The sequence below is a fragment of the Megascapheus bottae genome, chromosome 38 (assembly GCF_031878675.1).
Source record: "Megascapheus bottae isolate mThoBot1 chromosome 38, mThoBot2.hap1, whole genome shotgun sequence".
Taxonomy (NCBI): domain Eukaryota; kingdom Metazoa; phylum Chordata; class Mammalia; order Rodentia; family Geomyidae; genus Megascapheus; species Megascapheus bottae.
This window is the reverse complement of record NC_143546.1, coordinates 4,387,467-4,408,791: the sequence shown is the minus strand read 5'-3', so window position 1 is coordinate 4,408,791 and position 21,325 is coordinate 4,387,467. Positions and strand designations below refer to the sequence as shown.

Sequence of the window (21,325 nt, the reverse complement as noted above, 5' to 3'; positions counted from 1 at the left end):
TTGGAGCAGTGATTTTTTTAAACAGTGATTTCCCTGCAGAGGCTCCAGACAAAGTGACCCCAAGAGTCATCTGAAGCTTTTACAGGCAGAGCCCTAGAAGCAGAAGCTGCAGTTGAAACAGTGGCAGTGATTTCCACTGAGGTTCCACAACTAAGCTCTCTTCCAATGTCAGCAGCTGGATCAGAGTCTCCCGGGGGGATGTAGGGAGTCTTAAAGCAGCAGTGATTGTCCTGGCAGCCCCTTCCGATGTAGTGGCAATGTCGTTCACAGTCTCGGATCAAAGACTAACAATACTGGGTTCAACACAGCCTCTGCCCCTGCCCAGCCTGAAGCTGCCATAGGGTTTTGTTCTGGACAGAGTCTTACCTCTGTCAATTAAATGGTCAAACAGCCCACACAGAATACCTTCTATCACTTAAAAGAGAAAAGAAAAAATATTGAAGGATGCCTGTAACAAAGACTTAGGGACTGGGAATGTGGTTTCATGATAGAGTGCTTGCCTAGCAGGCACAAAGCCCTAGGTTTGAAAAAAGCTGGAAGTGGCTGTGACTTAAGTGGTAGAGCTCTATCTAGCCTTGAGATAACCCAAAGATGCTGCCCAGGCCCTGAGTCCAAGCCCCAAGACTAGGAAAAAAAAAATTAGCCAAGTAGTAGTGGACCATGCCTGTAATCCTAGCTATTCAGGAGGCTAAGAATCTGAGTCTATGGTTTGAAACCAGTCCAGGCAAACAAATCTGAGATACTCTTCTTAATTCTAGAAAAACAAAAACAAAAAAAAACTGGAGGCACAGTAGAAGTTGTGGAGTGCCAGCCTGAGCAGAAATGCCCAGCCAGAATTTGATGCTCCAAGTTGAATACTAAATCTAAAATCTCAGCAGGACTGGGGGGCCTTCCGACTGATGTGGAAAGGCAAACTAGACATCCAAGTGGCACTGTGAAATAGGTAACAGGATATATAACTTTGAGCTTTAGGAAAGGGTTTTGTAAAGCGGGCCTAAAAGTTGTTTTTTGCTGAAGCCAGGAGTGTGACCTGGTGGTAGAGTGCTTGTCAAGCATGCATGAAGCCTTGAGTTTGATTCCTCGGTACCATATACACAGAAAAAGCCAGAAGTGATGCTGTGGCTCAAGTGGTAGACTGGTAACCTTGAGAAAGCCCAAGGACAGTGCCCAGGCCGAGTTCCAGCCTCAGGACTAGCAAAAAATATGGTGTTTTTTTTTTTTTTAAATTGCTTTAACTGAAAAGCATCGACTACTTTCTCAGTACCATATAGACAGAAAAAAAGCCAGATGTGGTATTGTGGCTCAAGTGGTAGCCTTGAGCAAAAGAAGCTCAAGGACAGTGCCCAGGCCCTGAGTTCAATGCCCAGGGCTGGCAAAAAAAAAAAAGTGAAGTAGGCCACATTTGGATCAGGGCTGTTTTGTGCACTGCTCGGTGGTTCACGCAGTAATCCTGGCTACTGGGTCTGCGCTCTGTGGACTTCAGGGTTGAAGCCAGCAGGTGCAGACACATCCCAGGACAAGGAGAACAATAGAGAGCGTGAGGTAACAGTGTGTTCCACGTGGTAGAGCACCAGCTGTGAAGAAAAAGGCAGAGAGTGAGGCCCAGGTGGACTGGCTGGCGCGCACGCGCACGCGCACACGCGCGCGCACGCGCAGTCCTGTCCTCCCCTCCCCTCCCTCGGGCCCGCACCCAGAAGCTGCCCTCGCCCGCACCTCCTGGAACTCGGGCCTCCGGTTCCGTTTGAGCTGGAGCCTGGCACTGGAATGGTACATGGGGGTAGAAGGCAGGTCGCGGAACCTGGCGCGGATCCGAATACGAGTGCAGAGTTCTGGCCCCTGGAGCGGGGGGGGGGGGAGCCCGCGTCCAGCCCGCGTCCCCAAGCCCGGACCTCAGAGGCTGCCAGCGCCCGGTGCCCAAACCTCGCGAGACTTGCCGGCGAGGCCTAGCCCCGCCCGCCTTCGCTCGCGACACCAGGGCGCATGCGCGGCTTCCCTCCTTCCCCCCGGCGTGCGGGGTCGGGAGGGATGGGGGGGTGGGAAAGATGGAGTTCTCCGCGCCGGGCTCGACGGCGGCTGCGGGCTGCGGGGCGGCCTGCGGGGCGGCCGGGCCGTTCGTCGGCTCGGAGGAACGGGAGGGCCGGGGGCCGGACGGGGCGCGCTCCGACCGCGAGAGGGCGCGCCGCCCGGGGGAAGCCGTGTCCAGCGCGCAGCCCGTGGGGAGGGCGGAAGGTGAGTCGGGGGCGCCGGGACATCCGGGACCCTCGCGGTCCCGCCGCGCCGGCGGAGGAGGAAGGGAGCCCGGGGGTCCCCCCCATCCGGGTCCCCCCACCCCACCCCACCCCACCCCACCCTCTCCACCCCGGCCCGGCCCGGAGCTCCCACCCCACCCCACCCCACCCCACCCCCGGCCCGGCCCCATCTCCGGGCTCCCTCCAGCCCGACACTGGAAGGCCGTCTTCTCCCTCCGGGCCTCGGTGCCCGAGCCCAGCCTGTGTCTGGCCACAGTCTTCTGAGAAACTGACCTAGATGCGTAGTCTGATTCCAGCCTTTTATTATTTATTTTTAATAGTTTGTTTTGTTGTGCCAGTACTGGGGCTTGAACTCAAAGCCTGGGCGCTGACTGTTAGATTTGTTTTTTTGGTTTTATTTGGGGGGGGGTGTTGTTTCAGTCTGGTGCTCTATCACTTGAGTCACAGCTCCACTTCCCGCATTTTTTACTAGTGGATTGGAGATTTTTTTTTCTCGTGGGCTTTACAGCCACAGCTGGCTTCAAAGCTTGATCTTCAGCTCTCACCCTCCTATATAGCTAGGAATACAGGCGTGAGCCACCAGCTCCTGCCCTTGCTTTGTCACTTATACTTCATGCAGACTTGCAGAGAACGGTTTAATCCTAACAGGATCCAGGGAGTCACTTCTGGGCTGCAGCTTCCCAGCCATGCTGTGAACTGGGACACTGAGGAAAATGAGAGACAAAAAGAGGATGTTGGCAAGAGCTGGCCTGGCCTGGCTGGGTAACCCTTTTTACAGTCCTTTCCAGAGTTAATGCAGGTGTACAGGAACTGTGTCTGGGCTCTACTAGCTCTGTCAGACATCCGTCTTCGGGGAAATCATATTTCTCTTGTGTGTGTTGTGTTTTTTTTGGTTGTTTTTTTTCCCGCTGAACATACTAATCCTAGGAAAGTTTAGTGGAGAGTGTGTGTCTTGTGTAGACCACCCTGGTGAAAACTGAATTTTGGCTAAATCCAAGGAAAACAATTTGGATGTATACTTCTAGCCGGACTCATAAATTAATATGTACACTGTTTCTGAGCCTCTCTTTCCCATCTGTTTTTAAATGTTTGGTGAAAAGTTGCCCCCCTCACTTCACTTTTCATTAATTTGACCCTCTCTCATGCCTGCTTCGTTCTCAGGAATTGCTGGGTGTCACAGCTAAAGATGAGGAAGATGCTTTGTTTGCCCTGCAGGGACTTGTACTTCAGTCCAGGGAGCAGACACCAAAAATAGTTTCAGTATAATGTAAGGGATGGAGTAACAAAGGATGTCTTAAGAATCTGGGTTGCAGGGATGAGAGTAAGAGTGTGTGCTTAGCATGCATGAAGCCCTGGGTTTGATTCCTTGTGTACTACACACCCAGAAAAGGCTGGGAATGGTGCTGTGCCCCAAGTGATAGAGCTCTATCCTTGAAGAAAGCCCAAAGACAGTGCTCAGGCCCTGAGTTCAAGCCCCAAGACTGGAAGGACAAAAAAAAAAAGCCAGAAGTGGTAACGGCTCAAGTGGTAGAGTACTAGCCTTGAGAAAACTCAAGGACAGTACCCAGGCCCTGAGTTTAAGTCCCAGAACTGGCCAAAAACAAACAAACAAACAAAAAAGTGGGTTTCCAGGCACCAGTGGCTCACACCAGTAATCCTAGGTACTGGGGAGGCTGAGATCTGAGAATCACCAAATCCAGCCTGGGGAAGAAAAGTCCCCAAAAGACACCTCCAAATAACCACTCAAAAACTGGAAGTGAGGCTGTGGCTCAAAGTGATAGAGCACTAGCCTTAACTACAAAGAGGTCCTGAGTTCAAGACCCCACAACAACACCCCTCCCCCCCCAAAAAAATGGGGTTGCTGGGCACTGGTACTTATAATCATAGTCATCCAAGAAGCTGGGATCTAAGCTTCCTCTAAGTTCAAAACCATCCCAGACAGTCCAGGAAACTCTGGGATCTGCAAGTAACCACCAAAAAGTCAGAACTGGAGCTGCAGTTCAAATGATAAAATGGCCAGCTTTGAGGGAAAAAGCTGAGGGACAAGTGCCTAAGCCCTGAATTCAGGCTCCAGCCCACACACACACACACACACACACAGGAAGTCTGGACAGGTCTAATATATAATAGCTTCCGTTTCTGGGATTTGGCCTGTGGTTATTCTCCAAAAAATTACCTTAATAGAACTGGAATTGTGCCTGACTTTCAGGAGCCAAGGACATAAAGGTCAAACAGTTTAACAGAAGACAGACATTCTTACTGCTTTAGTCACTTAGGAAATCTCAAAGGTCAAAGGAGCTGGGGAGACAGTATTAGTGAAGCAAGCTGGAACTCGAAGGAAATCCATCTTTATCAGAAAAGCACAGTCACAAATGAGCAACATAAGCTTCCACCTTAGAAACTAGAAAGATCAAATGGGAATAAGGCAGGCCGAGAAAGATAAAGCACCACATGCTTTTTCTCATACAAGGAGTCTTGTATGAGAAGGCATCAATGTAAAAAGAGAACCAGCAGGAGGGACTAACAGAAGGGAGGGGGGCAAAGAGAGAGGTATGGGTAAATACAATACTTAATCAGCGTGTATGAAAATAGAATCATAAAACACACTGATTGTTTTAAAACAAAGCCCAGGGAAGGATAAGAAAAAAATAATAATGGAGAGGATGATTTTGATCAAGATATATGTGCATATGTAATTATGGACTATCAAAGAACTGCCTTTGTACAATTCACATATGCTAATAGAAACAAATTAGCCCACTGAGAAGTTTAAAGGATTGTAAGAATATGTTGAACGTGAAATGATGTCAGCAAATCAGACAACTTAGATGAAATGGACGCATTTCTAGGAAGACAGATGAAAAATGACTTAAAAAAAATTGGGGGGGCCGGGAGTTTGGCCTAGTGGTTAAAGTGCTTGCCTAGCATGCATGAAGACCCGGGTTCGATTCCTTGGTACCACATACATAGAAAAAAGCCGGAAGTGGTGCTGAAGCTCAAGTGGTAGAGCTCTAGCCTTGAGAAAGTCCAAGGACAGTGCTCAGGCCCTGAGCTCAAGCCCAGGACTGGCAAAAAAAAAAAAAATTTGGACCTAGGCACCAGTGGCTCACACCTGTAATCTAGCTACTGTGGAGATCTAAGGATCCTGCTATGAAACCAGCTAGAGCAGGGAAGTCATGAGTCTCTTAACTCTAGTAAACTTCTCAGGGGCTGGGAATGTGGTTTAGTGGTAGAGTGCCTGCTTAGCATAAATGAAGCCCTGATTTCACTTCCTCAGTACAACATAAACAGAAAATATCAGAAGTGGAGGGCTGGAAGTTTGGCCTAGTGGTAGAGTGCTTGCCTAGCATGCATGAAGTCCCAGGTTCGATTCCTCAGTACCACATACATAGAAAAAAGCCAGAAATGGTGCTGATACTCAAGTGGTAGAGCTCTAGCCTTGAGAAAGTCCAAGGACAGTGCTCAGACCCTGAGATCAAGCCCAGGATTGGAAAAAAAAAGAAAAAAGAAAATATCAGAAGTGGTGCTGTGGCTTAAGTGATCAAGTACTAGCCTTGAGCAAAAGAAGGTTGGGGACATGCCCACCAAACCCCAGGACTGGATAGATCGATATACACACTACTCAGAAAAAGCTCGAAGTGGCACTGTGGCTCAAGTGGTAGAGTGCTAGCCTTGAGCCAATGGAGCTCAGGGCTCCCAGTTCCAGAGTTCAAGTCCCAGAACAGGGAGAAAAAATAAAAATTGTATGCAAGTATCTCATTCTGCAAAGGTGCTGGTTCTAGGATTGGATACTGCACCTACCACTTCCTTGGTATACCCAAATACACAGAGGCTCATGTCTTCTATACAATGACAAGGAGGGGGCCGGGAGTTTGGCCTAGTGGTAGAGTGCTTGCCTAGCATGCACAAAGACCCGGGTTCGACTCCTCAGTACCACATACATAGAAAAAAAGCCGCAAGTGGTGCTGAGGCTCAAGTAGTGGAGCTCTAGCCTTGAGAAAGTCCAAGGACAGTGCTCAGGCCCTGAGCTCAAGCCCACGACTGGCAAAAGAAAAAAAAAGAAAAATAACAAGGAACCAACACATTCTCCTTTCCACTTGACCTGTGATATCCTATCATAATGGCTAAGTTAGTAGGTGATATGTGTTGTTTCGGGAATAATGGTTAGAAAAAAAAAGTTCAACAGAAATCCCTATGAGCCTTGGGGCTAGTGGTTCATGCCTATAATCCTAATTACTTTGGAGGCTGAGATCATGGTTCAAAGCCAGCCCAGGCAAGAAAGTCTGTAAGACACTTACCTCCAGTTAGCCACCAGAAATAGCTCTATGATTCAAAGTAGTAGAGTGCTAGCCTTGAATAAAAAAGCTCAGATAGCATCCAGGCCCTGAATTTAAGCCCTGCAACCAACACCCATCCCCCCCACCAAAAAAAAAATCACAGCGAGGGCTGGCATCAGTGGCTCACATCTGTAATCCTAGCTACTCAGTTTTGAGGGCCTGGAGCCGGGCCTAGTGGTAAGAGTGCTTGCCTAACGTGCACAAAGTCCTAGGTTTGATTCCTTAGTACCACATACACAGAAAAAGCCAGAAGTGGTGCTGAGGCTCTAACCTTGAGAAAGTCCAAGGAGAGTGCTCAGGCCCTGAGCTCAAGCGCAGGACTAGCAAAAAAAAAAAAAAAAAAATGCCAAGGACAGTGGTCAAGCCCTGAGTTCAAGCCCCAGTATTGGCACAAAAACAGCTCAGCTTCAGATAGCTTCACTGGTAACAGCTATAAAATACCTTTGTGTGTGCATGCAAGCCAGTCAGAGGGCTTGTTTATCCCCGGGCTTTCACTCAAGGCTAGCACTTGAGGCACAGCACCACTTCCAGCTTTTTCTGTGCATTTTGTTGCATATAAAGAGTCTCCCAGCCTTTCCTGCCCAGGCTGACTTTGAACCACAATCCTCAGATCTGAGCTTCCTGAGGAGCTAGGATGACAGGCTTAAGCCACCGGTACCTGGCTTAGTGTGTATGAGGGTTTTGTCGTTGCCAACTCCTGTTTTCTCTTGTGTTCACTAGTGGAGCACATGATCCAGAAGAACCAATGTCTCTTCACCGACACACAGTGTAAGGTCTGCTGCGCCTTGCTGATCTCTGAGTCCCAGAAGCTGGCCCACTACCAGGTATGCCAACGCCTCCAGTACGACTCAGACCCTCTACCAGCCTGTACTTCTCCCTGGCTTGCGTGGTAACACCACCACACCCTGCCTTCATGCATGTTATGCCTTGAACAAGGTTGGCATACTCTCTCACTCTCTCACCTCCCATCCAAATCAGTCATCCTTACTCGTGTCTTCCCTCACAGCTTGGTACACGAGAATGCCTGAGCTTCAGTTCTAAACAGATCTCAGTTGGAATCACAACTCTGGGTAGGAAAGTTCACCCTCTTCAGACTCAGTTTCCTCACATGTAAGGAGAGGTCCATTTCTCAGTGGCAGTGTAGATTCCATTGACAAAGTAGAAAGAACTCGGGAACTCAGTACTGTGCTTTCTTTCTCCTTTACCTGCTCCTCAAGGGTTGTTATGAGGATGAATCTAGTGTTTTTAAGAGCTGGAGCATAGATTGTTGTAGATCACGTGCCTGACATACCTGTGGCCCCGGGTTCAATCCCTAACCCGAAAAGGAAAATCTTTGAATGCATTTGGGAGCTGGGGGCTGGGGCTGTAGCTAGCAAGCCCAAGGCCTTGAGTTCAAGCCTAGCACCACCAAAAAAAAAAAAAAAAGAAGAAGAAGAAATGGCATTTGGCTATCTTTGATCTTTCTCCTGGGTTCTTGCAGAGCAAAAAACATGCCAACAAAGTGAAGAGGTACCTAGCAATCCATGGAATGGAGACATTAAAAGGGGAAACGAAGAGGCTAGACTCAGATCAGGTAATACAGCGGCCATGTTGAGACCGCTCGCTTCCTGATACAACCGGCACACAGGTTGGTGTGGCGAGAGAGCATGGGCTCCCAGTCAGACTGCCTTGTTGTGTAACTCGGGCAGATCTTACCACTCCTCTGAGCCTTGATGTCTTCCTCTGTAAAAATGAGGAGGCTGATGTGAGCTCCCTTTCATGGCTTTTTCATACTAAAATGAAAGGTTTACCCAACAGCGCCTGGCACTTGGTTGGGAGTCTAATAAATGAAGCATTGTTACACATTACCACCCAGGGGTTTGTTGGAGCCAGACCAGGAGTTTCCCAAGAGAAATGAGAAGAAGCCAGGCTGCCTGCCTTCTTGAGAGAAAAGAACTTGTAGCACTTGAATGTTTTGAATAGACAAGGAAAACAAATGCCCCCTCTCATTGAAAGATAATTGCAGTAATTATAATTCCTTTTGGCTCGGAATTGCTGTAAGAATTCTGCTGGAACAAGTGCCAGTCCCTTTGTGGTACTATTATTTTGCTAACGTGGAAAGTGGTATCTGCCATGGGATGGGAACTCACCAGATCAGGCTCCCCACTGCACTTGGCAGATGGTGACCTTATGCAAGCCACCTCACCACTTTGAACTTAATTAGTGTGGAGGCTAATCAGGAGACTGAGATCTGGGGATCACTGGTCAAAGCCAGCCTAGGTAGGAAAGTCTGTGCGACCCTAATCTCCAATTAACTACAAAAAAAAAAAAAGACCTGTGGCTCAAGTGATAGAATATTGGCCTTGAATGAAAATCCTAAGGGACAGCGGTCTCTGAGTTCAGGCCCCAAATTAGGCATTAAAGATGGATGAAGAGATAGATATGATTCCTACCTGTGAATTAAAATTCCAGTTCCCTCTACATCCGCTGTAAGTAAGCGTTTATTCCACAAGCTGTTGTACTGTTTATACTGTTGCACAGAAGGGCTTTTCTTGTCCCTTTTAGAAGTTTACTGGAATCATCCGTGGCTGCCTTTAGTATGACTTAGCATTCAGGAACATAAAAGCAACTCTGCAATAGTGACACATCACCTCACCTTCTTTCACCTTAGTTCCTTCAATGGCTAAGTAGCTCAACTCAGATCATAGTACCAGCCACCTACTAAGAACTGCCAAGCCCAGGATGTCAGAAGTGCCAAGTTAGCCAAGTGCCAGTGGTGCACGCCTGTAATCCTGGCTACTCAGGAGACTGAGATCGGAAGATTGCAGTTTAATGCCAGTATTATTTTAAAACAAAACAACCTTGAGTATTTACTATGTCCTTAGCTGCAGTACCTGGTTCATTCTTCCCAGAATATACAAAGGGGCTTGATAACTCTTTGCTGAATCTTTTTTTTTTTTCTTTTAAAATAAGAGTTTCAGGCTGGGAGTTTGGCCTAGTGGTAGAGTGCTTGCCTAGCATGCATGAAGACCTAGGTTCAATTCCTCAGTACCACATACGTAGAAGAAAGCCAGAAGTGGTAATGTGGCTCAAGTGGTAGAGCTCTAGCCTTGAGGAAGCCCAAGGACAGTGCTCAAGCCCTGAGACCAAGGCCAGGACGGGCAAAAAAAAAAAAAGTTTCCCGGCCAGAGAAATTGGCAGAGAAAAACTGGTGGCTCATGCCTGTAAATCTAGCTACTCAAAAGGCTGAGATCTGAGGATCATGGTTCAAAGCCAGCCAGAGCAAGAAAGGGTGGTGAGACTTATCTCTAATTCACCACTCGAAAATTGCAAGTAGAGCTGTGGCTCAAAGTGAAGGAGCACTAAACTCAAGGGGGAAAAGTTCAGAAACAGTACCCAGGCTTTGAGTTAAAGCTCCATGGCCAACACAAAGAAAAGTAAAAGAGAAAAAAAAAAAAAAAAAAAAGAGGGGGGTTTCCCAGATGAACAGCTCATAGTTAAACTGGGCCTTGGAAAATTAAGTAAACATGATACCAGGCAGGAAAGGAAGGTAAAGACACTAGAATGGCTGAGAAAAGCAAGGAAGAAACAGAATAAGATGAGTCGGGACATGAGGAGTAATGAGTAGATTGTAGCGCAAAGGAGCTAGAGAAAAATCCAGAGGGGCCAGGAGTTTGGCCTAGTGGTAGAGTGCTTGTCTAGCAAACACAAAGATTCCTTGGTTCAAGCCCTAGGACTGGCCAAAAGAAAAAAAAAATCCAGAAAGGTAGGTTGGGGTTAACGTGTGAAGGGGTTTCAGATGCCCATTAGCCTATGGGCACCGGGGATATCATTGAAGATTTTCCAGCCAGCCATGGCATGACCAGACCTGTGTTCTTTCTCCCACCCAGAAGAGCAGCAGAAGCAAAGACAAGAACCAATGCTGCCCCACCTGTAACATGACCTTTTCCTCCCCTGTTGTGGCCCAGTCGCACTACCTGGGGAAGACCCACGCAAAGAACTTAAAGCTGAAGCAGCAATCCACTAAGGTGGAAGGTACTGGTTTTCCTGAGTAGTGCTCTGTTGGGATCCCTCCTGTCCTCAGGGCTCCACTGCCGTGGCTCCCTGAGATGTCACTGGGACCACACATGTGGAGGTAGAACTGTGCTGGAAAGTAGGCTGGGCACTGACTGGTGGCAAACTCCCTGTCATCCTAGCTCCTCAGGAGGCTGAGATCTGAGGATCTGACTTCAAAGCCAGCCCAGGCAGTAAAGTCCATGAGACTCTTTTCTCTAATTAACAACCAGAAAACCAGAAATGGAGCTGTGGCTCAAGCCACAGTGAAGAAAAAAAAAAACAAAAAAACTGAGGTTCAGCACCCAGGCTCTAAGTTAAAGCCTCTGGACCAGCCCCAAGGGAAAAAAAAAATCCAGACAGATCCATACTTCTTGCAAATGTGTTGTCAAAGTTGTCTTACCTCCCCTTCAGTTTTTCTCAGTAGAAGCTTCTGCCCTGAGCTGTTGTCCTGACCAGTAATTAGAACGCAGGAATGCCACCTCCAGTCCCTGTGAGTGTCCTTTTCTTCTGTTGCCTCTCCTGCTTCGTTTTCCCTTCCCACCAGCCATCTGCTCTTACTAGTGTGTGTTCCAAGTTGAAAGCGGAATCCCTGTCCTTTGCCCAGGCTCAGGTTATGCCCTGCTCACTTTAATCCTCCACAAAACTGCCTGTTCTCAAGACAGGGACTTGACTTTCAAAGCAGAGTATTCGAGGGTGCTGTGAGTATCCAGCAAGCTGCTTGCAGCTGCCCTGAGTTCATTCTTGGTGCCCAGGCTGCTCAACCAGCCTCCTTCATCCTATCCCCGCTGGGCTCAGCCCTCGCTTTCATCTGCCTCGCCCCTGCCTTGCCGGGGTTATTAACCTCCACTCACCACAATTAGTCAAGACTACAAGTGCTTTGATCTTGGGTTCCTTTTTTTTCTTGGTGATTTTTGCCTCTCTATTTTAGACCAAGAAGGAGGCTGAGCTGTTTGTAGTCCTTTCTGATCCTTCTGTTTTGTCATATTTCAAAACCAAGACAGCCATGTTGTGGAAGACTTTGAAGATAGGGTGGAAAATCTAGTCATAATTACATAGTCTCTTAGCACACCCAAATGTAGTCCTTCCTGCTATGAACCAATCAGACAAGGACTTTGAAGTCACTGTGGGCCAGATTTAAGTCCTGACTTTGTTATTTACCTTTTGTATGACTTCTGTGTCTGAGTCTCCTTCCTTGTGAAATGTTGATGCTGTCTCCTCTGTAGATGGTGAGGCTGCAGTAATTACTAAACACTTAGGACATAATAGCTACTCACTACATGCCAGCTGTTATTAATGCCGTTATTTATCGTGACGGTTCACATTATCGTCACCATTAAGTTAGTGAGTGGAGTTCTTCAAAGGCCGTGGTAGACCAGACATCACATCCATCCGCCTGGCTTGTGGTTGAATTGCCATTCACTGAGACTACTGAGGGGTTTTGTTTCAAGTCAGTATTGGTACCAACTCCCTACCATCATGTTTAAACATAAAGCCAAAGGAAATTGGTTTAAGAATTGACCTTTATAAGGTCTTAGACTTGTCTTTCCATAACGGAGGAAATTTCTCTGGAACATACCTGATCCTAAAACTTGCATACTAAACAGATTCTTCTCCATAATCGCTTTCAGCCTTTCCTACATGCAGCTATGTGATTCTGTGTTCATATAGCTGTTTTCATGTCCTGCTTTTGCTTTCATTTACTTGGATATTTCATAACATACCATGCTATTTCACAAGTTGATAATTTTCTGAAATTCAACATGTCTCATTTAAAAGTAATGTAGCATGTTATAGAAAATATACAGAAGAGCTGGCACACTCACGCCTGTCATCCTAGCTACTCGGGAGGCTGAGATCTGAGAATCACACTTCAAAGCCAGCCTGGGCAGGAAAGGCTATGAGCACCGGAAGTGGTACTGTGGCTCAAAGTAGTAGAGCACTAGCCTTGAGCTCAGAGACAGCGCCCAGGCCCTGAGTTCAGGCCCTACTACTGACCCAAAAATACATATAAATAAATATATATATATATATGGAAAATATAAATAAATGGGGAGAATGAGTATCAAAATTTTGCCTTTCTAGGAGATCCATGGTTAACATTATGAAGTATTGTTTTTCTTGTAATTTTTTGTTACGTTTCTGTGTCTATATCTGTTTGTCTGTTCTACATAGCTCTGAGTTGACTCTGTTTATGTGTACATATAAATGTAGGATATTGGGCCAGAGTTTGGCATAGTGGTAGAGTGCTTGGCTAGCACACACGAAGACCCAGACTCAATTCCTTGGTACTACATATATTCAAAAAGCAGAAGTAGTGCTATGGCTCAAGTGGTAGAGCTCTAGCTTTGAGAAAGCCCAAGGACTAGGGCTCAGGCCCTGAGTTCAAGCCCCAGGACTGCTGAATAAATAAATGAATAAATAAATAAAAAATGAATGAATGAATAAATGAATGAATGTAGGGTGTTAAATATTGGCTTTTGGGGGCTGGGAATGTGGCTTAGTGGTAGAGTGCTTGCTTAGCATGCATGAATCCTTGGGTTCGATTCCTTAGTACCACATACATAGAAAAAGCCAGAAGTAGTGCTATGGCTCAAGTGGTAGAGTGCTAGCCTTGAGCAAAAGAAGCTCAGGGACAGTGCCAAGGCCCTAAGTTCAAGCCTCAGGACTGGAAAAAAGTATTTTTCATAAAGTAGCATTCATTATGAATAATTCCACTTCAAAGTATTATGAAGAGGCCCAGGAGTGTGGCCTAGTGGTAGAGTGCTTGCTTGCCTAGCATGCACGAAAACCCAGGTTCTATTCCTCGGTGCCACATACATAGAAAAAAGCTGGAAGTGGTGCTGAGGCTCAAGTGGTAGAGCTCTAGTCTTGAGAAAGTCCAAGGACAGTGCTCAGACCCTGAGCCCAAGCCCAGGACTGGCAAAAAAAATAATAATAAATAAATACAACCAAAGTATTATGAAGAAAGCAAAATAGCACCCAAATCCTACCAAGACAAGCACTATTAGCCAGGTTCCAGTGTCTCACACCTGTAATCCTAGCTACTCAGGAAATGGAGATCTGAAAATCGTGATTCAAAGCCAGCCTGGGCAGGAAAGTCCTTGAGACTCATACCTACAATTAACCGCTAGAAGTGTAGTTGTGGCTGAAGTAATGGAGAGCTAGAGCCTTGAGCACAAAAGCTCAGACAGATCTAGGTCCTGGGTTCAACGGAGAGGACTGGCAAAGGAAAAAAAAAAAAAGAGAGAAAGAAGCGTTGTCCATAGGGGAGTAACATTATTTCTGTACACCAGGATATATGTATAGATTCCAGGGTCTATTAACTGTGGCGTGACCATATTGTACATGCTGTTTCCTTTTACATATTTTTTATTTAATATGACAGTTATGTCTACCCATGTTCGTGAGAACTCTTTTGTAAACAGCTTTACTGACTATATTATGCCACATTTAGCCATTCCTCTAGTGTTGAACTTCTTAAGTCCTCCCTCCCCCTTTTCTCTTTTTTTTTGGGGGGGGGGTGGAATATGGAGTTTGCCTGGGCACTGTCCATGACCTCTTCAGCTCAAGGCTACCACCCTACCCCTGGGCATGGGCGTTGTCCCTGAGCTCTTCAGCTCAAGACTACTGCCTTACCCTTGAACCAAGCCCCACTTCCCACTTTCTAGAGGTTCATTGGAGATAAGAGTCTCTGATCCTTTTGTTCCCAGGCTGACTTTGAATCTTGATCCTCAGATCTCAGCCTCCTGAGATGCCACCGAGCCTGGCATCCCTCCCCTTTTCTTGTATGATAAAGAATACTATAGGGCTGGGAGCGAGGCCTAGTGGTAGAGTGCTTGCCTAGCATGCACAAAGACCTGGGTTTGATTCCTTGGTACCACATGCATAGAAAAAAGGTGGAAGTGGTACTGTGGCTCAAGTAGTAGAGCTCCCGCCTTGAGAAAATGCAAGGACAGTGCTCAGGCCCTGAGTTCAAGCCCCAAGACTGGCAAAAGAAGAATATTATAGGTCACATCCCTACAACATTCTCTCCATATTCCAGAATAGTTCTTGAGAGAAAACTACAGCTCTCATTTTTTGTGGATGTCCATTGAACAGTCCCTCCAGCTTCACCTAACCATTTGCCTCTGGTGCTTGGTATGTTTGAAAGAATGACCTGAGAAGGGCTCATACCTATAATCTCAGCATTCAGCAGCATGAGGCAGAAGGGTCTCAGAATGTAGTCCAATCTGGGCCATAGATCAAAATACCTTTAAAAACATATACGTAATTATCCTTCTAATTTCAAAAATATGCATTCAGATCAGGTTCTGTGGATCATTCCTGTAATCCTAGCTACTCAGGAGGCTGAGATTGAGGATTGCAATTCAGAGCCAGATTGGGCAGGAGTGACAACAAGACTTACCTCGGAACAATCCCCCAAAAGCCCGACGTGAAAGTGTGGCTCAAGAGGGAGAGCAGTATCCTTCAACAAAAGAGTGAAGTCCCAATATCAGCATTTTTTTAATATAGAAAAAATTGTAAAATACCATTTATTCTTTATACCTTTGATCTTTTTTTCATTTTTTTAATGAAATTGAGACTAGAAGAAACAAATCTGTGGCCAGGCATGGTGGCTCAAGCCTGTAATCCTAGCTATTCAGGAAGCTGAGATCTGAGGATCATGGTTCAAAAACAGCCTGGGCACTAAAGTCCAAGAGACTCTTATCTCTAATTAAGCACTAGAAAATGGGAAGTGGGACTGTGGCTCCAGGGGTAGGGTGGTAGCCTTGAGCTGAAGAGCTCAGGCCTAGAGATAAGCCCCATGACCCAGAAAAAAAGAAAGAAGTGCTTTGTATTAGCTTTTTTTTTTTCTTTGATATAATATTGCAAGCTGAATATTTTCTTGTAAAATATTCTACCCCATGTACCTTACTTTTTTGGAACTGGCTGAAGCAAAAATGAATGGCCAGGGGAGTTAAGAGTTCTGTAAAGGAAAAGCATTGTGGGAAAAGGCAGCACGTTCCACCTAGCTCGCCAGGTCCTCAAAATGCCCCTAGTGTGAATAGTCCACTCATAACAGCAGCCGAGCCATCCCATCCCTCTGGGAGTGCTCCGATCCCTCCCCTCCACCACCACGGGGTGGCTGTGTTCACACCATAGCAGCCACGTGGACTTGTTGACAAGTCCTGGCATTCACGTCAGATGGCAGTGGCATTCAGCATTGAGACCCTGTCAGCCGACTCTTCTGAAGGTGAACTCATGAGCCGTAGCCTTCCTGTCTGCTCCCGGCACTCGGGAAGCCTGCTGGTATTGAGCCAGGTGTTTTATCTGTCTGGCCCTTGATTTTTCTGTCATGTGCCAAACCAATAATATACCTTGTAAGGATGGCTCTGAAGACCAAAGGGAGTAAAATGTACATACAAAATGTGTTCCCGGGCTGGGAGATGTGGCTTAGCAGTCGTGTGCTTGCCTAGTGGGTTCAATTCCTCAGTACTGTATACACAGACAAAGCTAGAAGTGGCACTGTGGCTCAAGTGGTAGAGTGCTAGCTCAGGGACAGTACCCAGGCCGGTAAATGGCATGCTTGCTCTTTCTCCATCTGGGATATAATTCAGCCTAAAAGGCAGTATGGCTGCATTGATCTCTGCTCTGTAGTGGGTGCTCTGCAGGTATGAATAAGATTCCCAGCCCTTTCATCCCACTGTCTCTGAAATTGCAAGCAAAGACAGGGTTGAAAAGACCCCTAGCACGCATGCTCCATCTGTTGTGATTAGGCAACTCCATGGCAGAAGTCAGAGCGGCTTCCAGAGACCAGGAACTGGGGATCCCTGCCTAGAGTAGTCAACACTGTTAGCTGCTCTGGTCCCCCCCCACTCATCTTCCCACTTGGCCCACTTACGTCATGTGTGATGGATCACAGCAGGGCCTCATCTGCCTGTGTGATGAAGTAGCCACGCTGCTGTGTGTGTTTTCTTCAGTCTGCTTGAAAGCCCGGTGCCTTCTGGGTCTTCATTGTTTCTGTTTGAACTCTCTCACCACAGCTCTGTCGAAACGCCTTATAAATCCTTTCCTTGTGGCCTCCACCTTAGCCTTGCACCAGACTAGAGAGATGATAGATCCAGACAAGTTCTGCAGCCTCTGCCATGCGACTTTCAACGACCCCGCCATGGCTCAGCAACACTATGTGGGCAAGAAACACAGGAAGCAGGAGACCAAGCTGAAACTTATGGCACACTACGGCCGTCTGGCAGACCCTGCCGTTACCGACTTAACAGGTGAAGCGGCCCAGCTCGTACTCAGAGCTGGGGTACATTTTGACCTTGGGGTAAGGGAGTTGTTACTCGGCCCAGCCAAGTCTGTGCTCATCCTTGGATCTTCTAAAGTAGGGTGTGCAGGGGCTGGGAGTTTGGCCTAGTGGTTAAAGTGCTTGCCTAGCATGCATGAAGACCCGGGTTCGATTCCTCGGTACCACATACATAGAAAAAAGCCGGAAGTGGTGCTGAGGCTCAAGTGGTAGAGCTCTAGTCTTGAGAAAGTCCAAGGACAGTGCTCAGGCCCTGAGCTCAAGCCCAGGACTGGCAAAAATAAATAAATAAATAAAATAAAATAAAATAGGGTGTGCAGGAAGTGGCATGGTGCCTCAAAATGGTAGAGCTCCAGCCTTGACTGAAAAAGCTCAAGGACAGCGCTCAGATCCAGAGTTCAAGCCCACAACTAACCCAAAATAATAAAGTAGGATTTGCCAGCTCTGATGCCTGGAGGGGCCAGGCAGGGGACATAAACAAAAGCCAGGGAAGACTGCACATTTGGTTTGGGGTTTGAGTAACGCTCAGGGTCAGGGGAGGGAGAAGATTAGCCAAGTCCTGTGAAGACAGGAGTCTTGTCATCAGAGCAGCCCTGAAGGGATTCAGGGCATCTTCAAGTCCCTCAGAACAGATAGATTGATTTTCCTGCCAGGTATGCTCACGAATTACTGCTGTGACAGGCCTGGGAGGAGGGTTAACCCTTTCCAAAGATGCATTCTTCTGTTCACTAAGTGACAGTCTGGACTGACCCAGAATTCCAGAGCACTGAGGCCTCTGAGGTTCTAACCAGCCACCTCTGTCCCTCTCCCCCCTCCCCCACATCTTCAGACCTGGGGGGCAGCAGTCTCCCTCCCTTTTCCCTGGATAACGTCCTCTCTGGATTTGATGTGTGTTTCAGCTGGGAAAGGCTACCCGTGCAAGACGTGTAAGATAGTCCTGAACTCCATCGAGCAGTACCAGGCTCACGTCAGCGGCTTCAAACACAAGAACCAGTGAGTAAGCAGCCTTTGAAATGGCAGGGGCCTGCAGCAAGAGCCTGGGGCTTCAAAGGTAGAACAAAGCTGGGGGAGTTACCAGCTTAAATGGAGTACCGTGGCCTTTCTCAGTCAGCAGATGAATTCGTTAGCAGGAAAAAGTATCTCCTCTCTTTTTCCTCTTTGGACCCGCTGGGCTGCAGGTTTTAGTAGAGAAGCCTGGATGGTTTCCTTTGTGGTCCTTGAGTACCTGGCTTTCCTCCCCCTGCCCGGCATCCCGCTGCTTGGCTGGTCCTTGTAGAGGAGCACGGGCTCCCCCTACAGGCAGCTAATCAGATCGGCCCAGATTCTTCCTCTCCCTGAACCACAGCTAGGAGAATGCCCTCTAAAAGGTGCCCCTGCTCTCACAGTCCTCGTCCTGATGGAGGAGACACGGACGCAGGTAGCCCGCCAGGTGGAGGGCGAGGTGAGCATGAAGTTGCATGCCAGGCAAATTCCCCGGGGTTCTGTTTGCAGCAACTCTGCTTGCTCATGGAGCCAAGTAAAGGAAGGAAAGATGAGGAACACACAGAGCATTGGAGTAAAATATATCTTTGGCTCTGTCTACCGTGCCTGGAGTTTCTCCTCCCACACAGTCTGATCTTCTTCCTTCTCTGGAGGTATCTTTAGTTTGCAGGGCACTTGGGGCTGATTTTAGGTACAAACTTTAGATAAGCCCCAGCACCCCAGCCTGGCACTCTCAGAGTGGTTTTGGCACAACTTCCTTGCAGCTTGGCTGGAGACAGTTTCAGCACAAACCTGGAACCAGCCAGAGTCCTGCGTGCAAGCTCCTCAGTCTTGAAAGTGCTACCAGAATTCCTGTGTGGTAGCCCATCCCTGTAGTCTCCACACTGAGGAGGCTGAGAGACCATCATGAGGTTGAGGCCCGCTGGATAGCAAGACTTTTGACTCAAGTGACCAGGAACTTCTTTGAGCCTCTACTCGCATAAGATGAAATCAGAACCAGCGCTGACTGCTAGTGGCTCACACCTGTAATCCTAGCTACTCAGGAGGATTAAACCTGAAAGTCAGAGGTTCAAAACTAGCCTATGCAGAAAATTCTAAGAAGCTCTGCCTCAGTGAACTAGCAGAATGCCATGGATCAAGCGGTAGAGGGCCAGTCCCACACTGAATGCAAACCCTGGTAACCTCTCACACACTTCCACACACCAGTGCAAATCAGCAAGGCCCTCTAGTTGCCTAGAATTAAACGAAGAATCCCAACCCACTCATTTCCTCTGCTATTACCAAATGGAACTCACTGGCCGAACCTTCCAGGCTGTACAAGGACTAGCAAAGGAGTTATGAAGCTGGTAAGAGCCAGCAGGTTACCTGTTAAAGATAAATGTTCATTCTCCACAGCACTGATCCCTGGGGCTGCAGCAGGATCCCAGTCTCACATTATCCTGGATCCTCCCTTCAAAAATAAGAGCATTAGGGGCCGGGAGTTTAGCCTAGTGGTAGAGTGCTTGCCTAACATGCACGAAGACCCAGGTTCGATTCCTCAGTCCCACATACACAGAAAAAAAAGCCGGAAGTGGTGCTGTGGCTCATATGGCAGAGCTCTGTCCTTGAGAAAACCCAAGGACAATTTGATCATTGTTCAAGGACAGCTCCCAGGCCCTGAGTTCAAGCCCCACAACTGATGGGGGGGGAGAGAAATGGGGTGATGGAGACTGTGCACCTAGTGGCATGTTAGGTACAGAAAGCCCCCCCTGCCAGGGCACAGGGAGGCCACACTAGAGGTGGGCTGCCATCACAAACCCGTGCCAACCCTGTACCTTCTCCACTCACAGATCACCAAAAACAGCAGTGTTGCCCTTGGGCCAGACTCCAGCGCAGAGGCAACCCATCCCAAAGGACTCCCAAAGCACCCTGGAAGCCTAGAGGTGTTTCTGCCTGCCCCACGTGGGACCACTGAGAGCCAGCTCCTGTGATGTGCTGGGCCCGGGGGAGTAAGCCGGCAGAGTGCCAGCACAACTGGGCAGCAGAGCGTTCCTGATTGTCCATTGCTTGGTCCTCAACCCCTGCCTTTTTCCTAAGGCTACTTTGGGGTCAATCCCAACAAGCATGGCCTGGGGAACCCAAGGTTTTGTGCGGCCTCTGCCAGGGCCAGAAGTAGCTGATGGGAAGGACTGCCATGTGTGTTACTGAGCCTTGGACCAGACGCTGGCCTGGTGCAGATTTCTGCCCGACAGTGGCTTCACCCCCGCTGCCTGCCCCTGCCATTCCCATGGTGCTAAGATCTGCGGCTGCTTGTGGGGGACATGTAGGGGACAAGCGGGAGCCCTGGGAGCCTCTGCCTGGGGTTCATGGGAGGCTCCCACTCCCCCAGGGGCCCTCCCCTCCTCCACCAGAAGTGCTGAGACCCAGGCTTCTGTGGGAAAGGTCCCCACCTGCCACTTTCCTTGATGGTCCTGTCCCCTGTCACATACCAGCCGGCTGAGGGGTTACCTGCTGCCTGTCCTCCCTCCTGGGCAGCAGACTACCCACCTGCCTCTGGGGTGCTGCTCTTCCTCCTCCCCACCGCCAGGGAACCCCAGGAAGGCTGGGAGCTGGGGCAGGGTCCAGCTTCTGCAGTAAACACGTCCCCTGGCCCCAAACCTAGAATTCTCTGGACACCTCTGGGTTACGGCCTGGGATGTGGCTGAAAGTGAGGTTTTTTTCCCATGTGGCTTTAGAACAGGAATTGCAGGAAGTGTTCTGTGTGAGGCCTCTCCATTGGGTTACAGAAGCCCTGCTGCTGCCACGGCCTCCCCTGCCTGCTGCCTGTCTCCTCCTGGGCCTGTGAGCTGCCTGTGCACGTTGTGTGCAGGTGTGTGCGGACTCATGCTCTGTTGCCTGGTCACTGAATGGTCCAAATAAAGAACCTTCCATGAGCAGACCTGGAGCTTGGGCCCCGCACTGTGGGATCTGATTGATTTGTCATAACCCTCTGCTGCTTGTCACCATGCTTTAATTCAGGAAATGGGTATCCCAATGGCCTGGTCCACACTGCCTTCTTCTTAGAAGACATGGATGGGGGCTGAAGGAGAATATTTGAGTCACTGTGGCTGATGTGAGGAGGACCACAGAGAACAAGGAGATGGGAGGCCAAAACAAGGGCAGATGGTGCCACTGGTGGGACTGTCCCCAGGCCCTTCCTTCAGGGCCGGCCATCTCTGCTTCCCTCATCCCAAGTGGTTTTCTTGCCTAGCCATCCACAGGACATCATTAGACCCAAGAGTAACTGGGATCCAGGTGCTGGTGGCTCCCACCTGTCACCCTAGCTACTTAGAGGCTGAGGTCTGGGGATCTTGGGTCCAAGCCAGCCACGACAGGAAAATTCATGAGACTCCAATCTCCAGGTAGCCACTAAAAAGGGAGCTATGATTCAAGTAGTAGAGCACTAGTTGGGGGGGGGG

The 21,325-nt window shown here is 48.4% G+C and overlaps 1 protein-coding gene across 4 annotated transcripts; it reads left to right on the top strand.

The window, feature by feature from the left end:
- The first annotated feature begins 2,039 nt into the window (after positions 1–2,039).
- On the top strand, positions 2,040–20,805 carry Znf346 (zinc finger protein 346). Of its 4 annotated transcripts, none has more exons than XM_090325443.1 (7): positions 2,040–2,229; positions 7,307–7,410; positions 8,067–8,159; positions 10,456–10,600; positions 16,693–16,878; positions 17,807–17,900; positions 19,718–20,805. In XM_090325443.1, the coding sequence occupies exons 1-7, from the start codon at positions 2,043–2,045 to the stop codon at positions 19,806–19,808; spliced, it is 900 nt and encodes a 299-aa protein (XP_090181569.1). In that variant the 5' UTR covers positions 2,040–2,042; the 3' UTR covers positions 19,809–20,805. The 4 variants fall into 4 exon arrangements, with proteins under 4 accessions (XP_090181569.1, XP_090181568.1, XP_090181570.1 ...); XM_090325442.1 differs by having other exon boundaries at positions 16,645–16,878; XM_090325444.1 differs by having other exon boundaries at positions 16,645–16,878; positions 17,807–17,904; positions 19,718–19,801.
- The last annotated feature ends 520 nt before the right edge of the window (positions 20,806–21,325 follow it).

Excerpts from the sequence above, each read along its gene's own strand:
- Znf346 (XM_090325442.1), top strand. The coding sequence starts at position 2,043 with ATGGAGTTCTCCGCGCCGGGCTCGACGGCGGCTGCGGGCTGCGGGGCG. Across the intron at positions 7,411-8,066 it reads AGAAGCTGGCCCACTACCAG|AGCAAAAAACATGCCAACAA; the intron begins GTATGCCAACGC and ends GGGTTCTTGCAG. Across the intron at positions 16,879-17,806 it reads TGCCGTTACCGACTTAACAG|CTGGGAAAGGCTACCCGTGC; the intron begins GTGAAGCGGCCC and ends TGTGTGTTTCAG.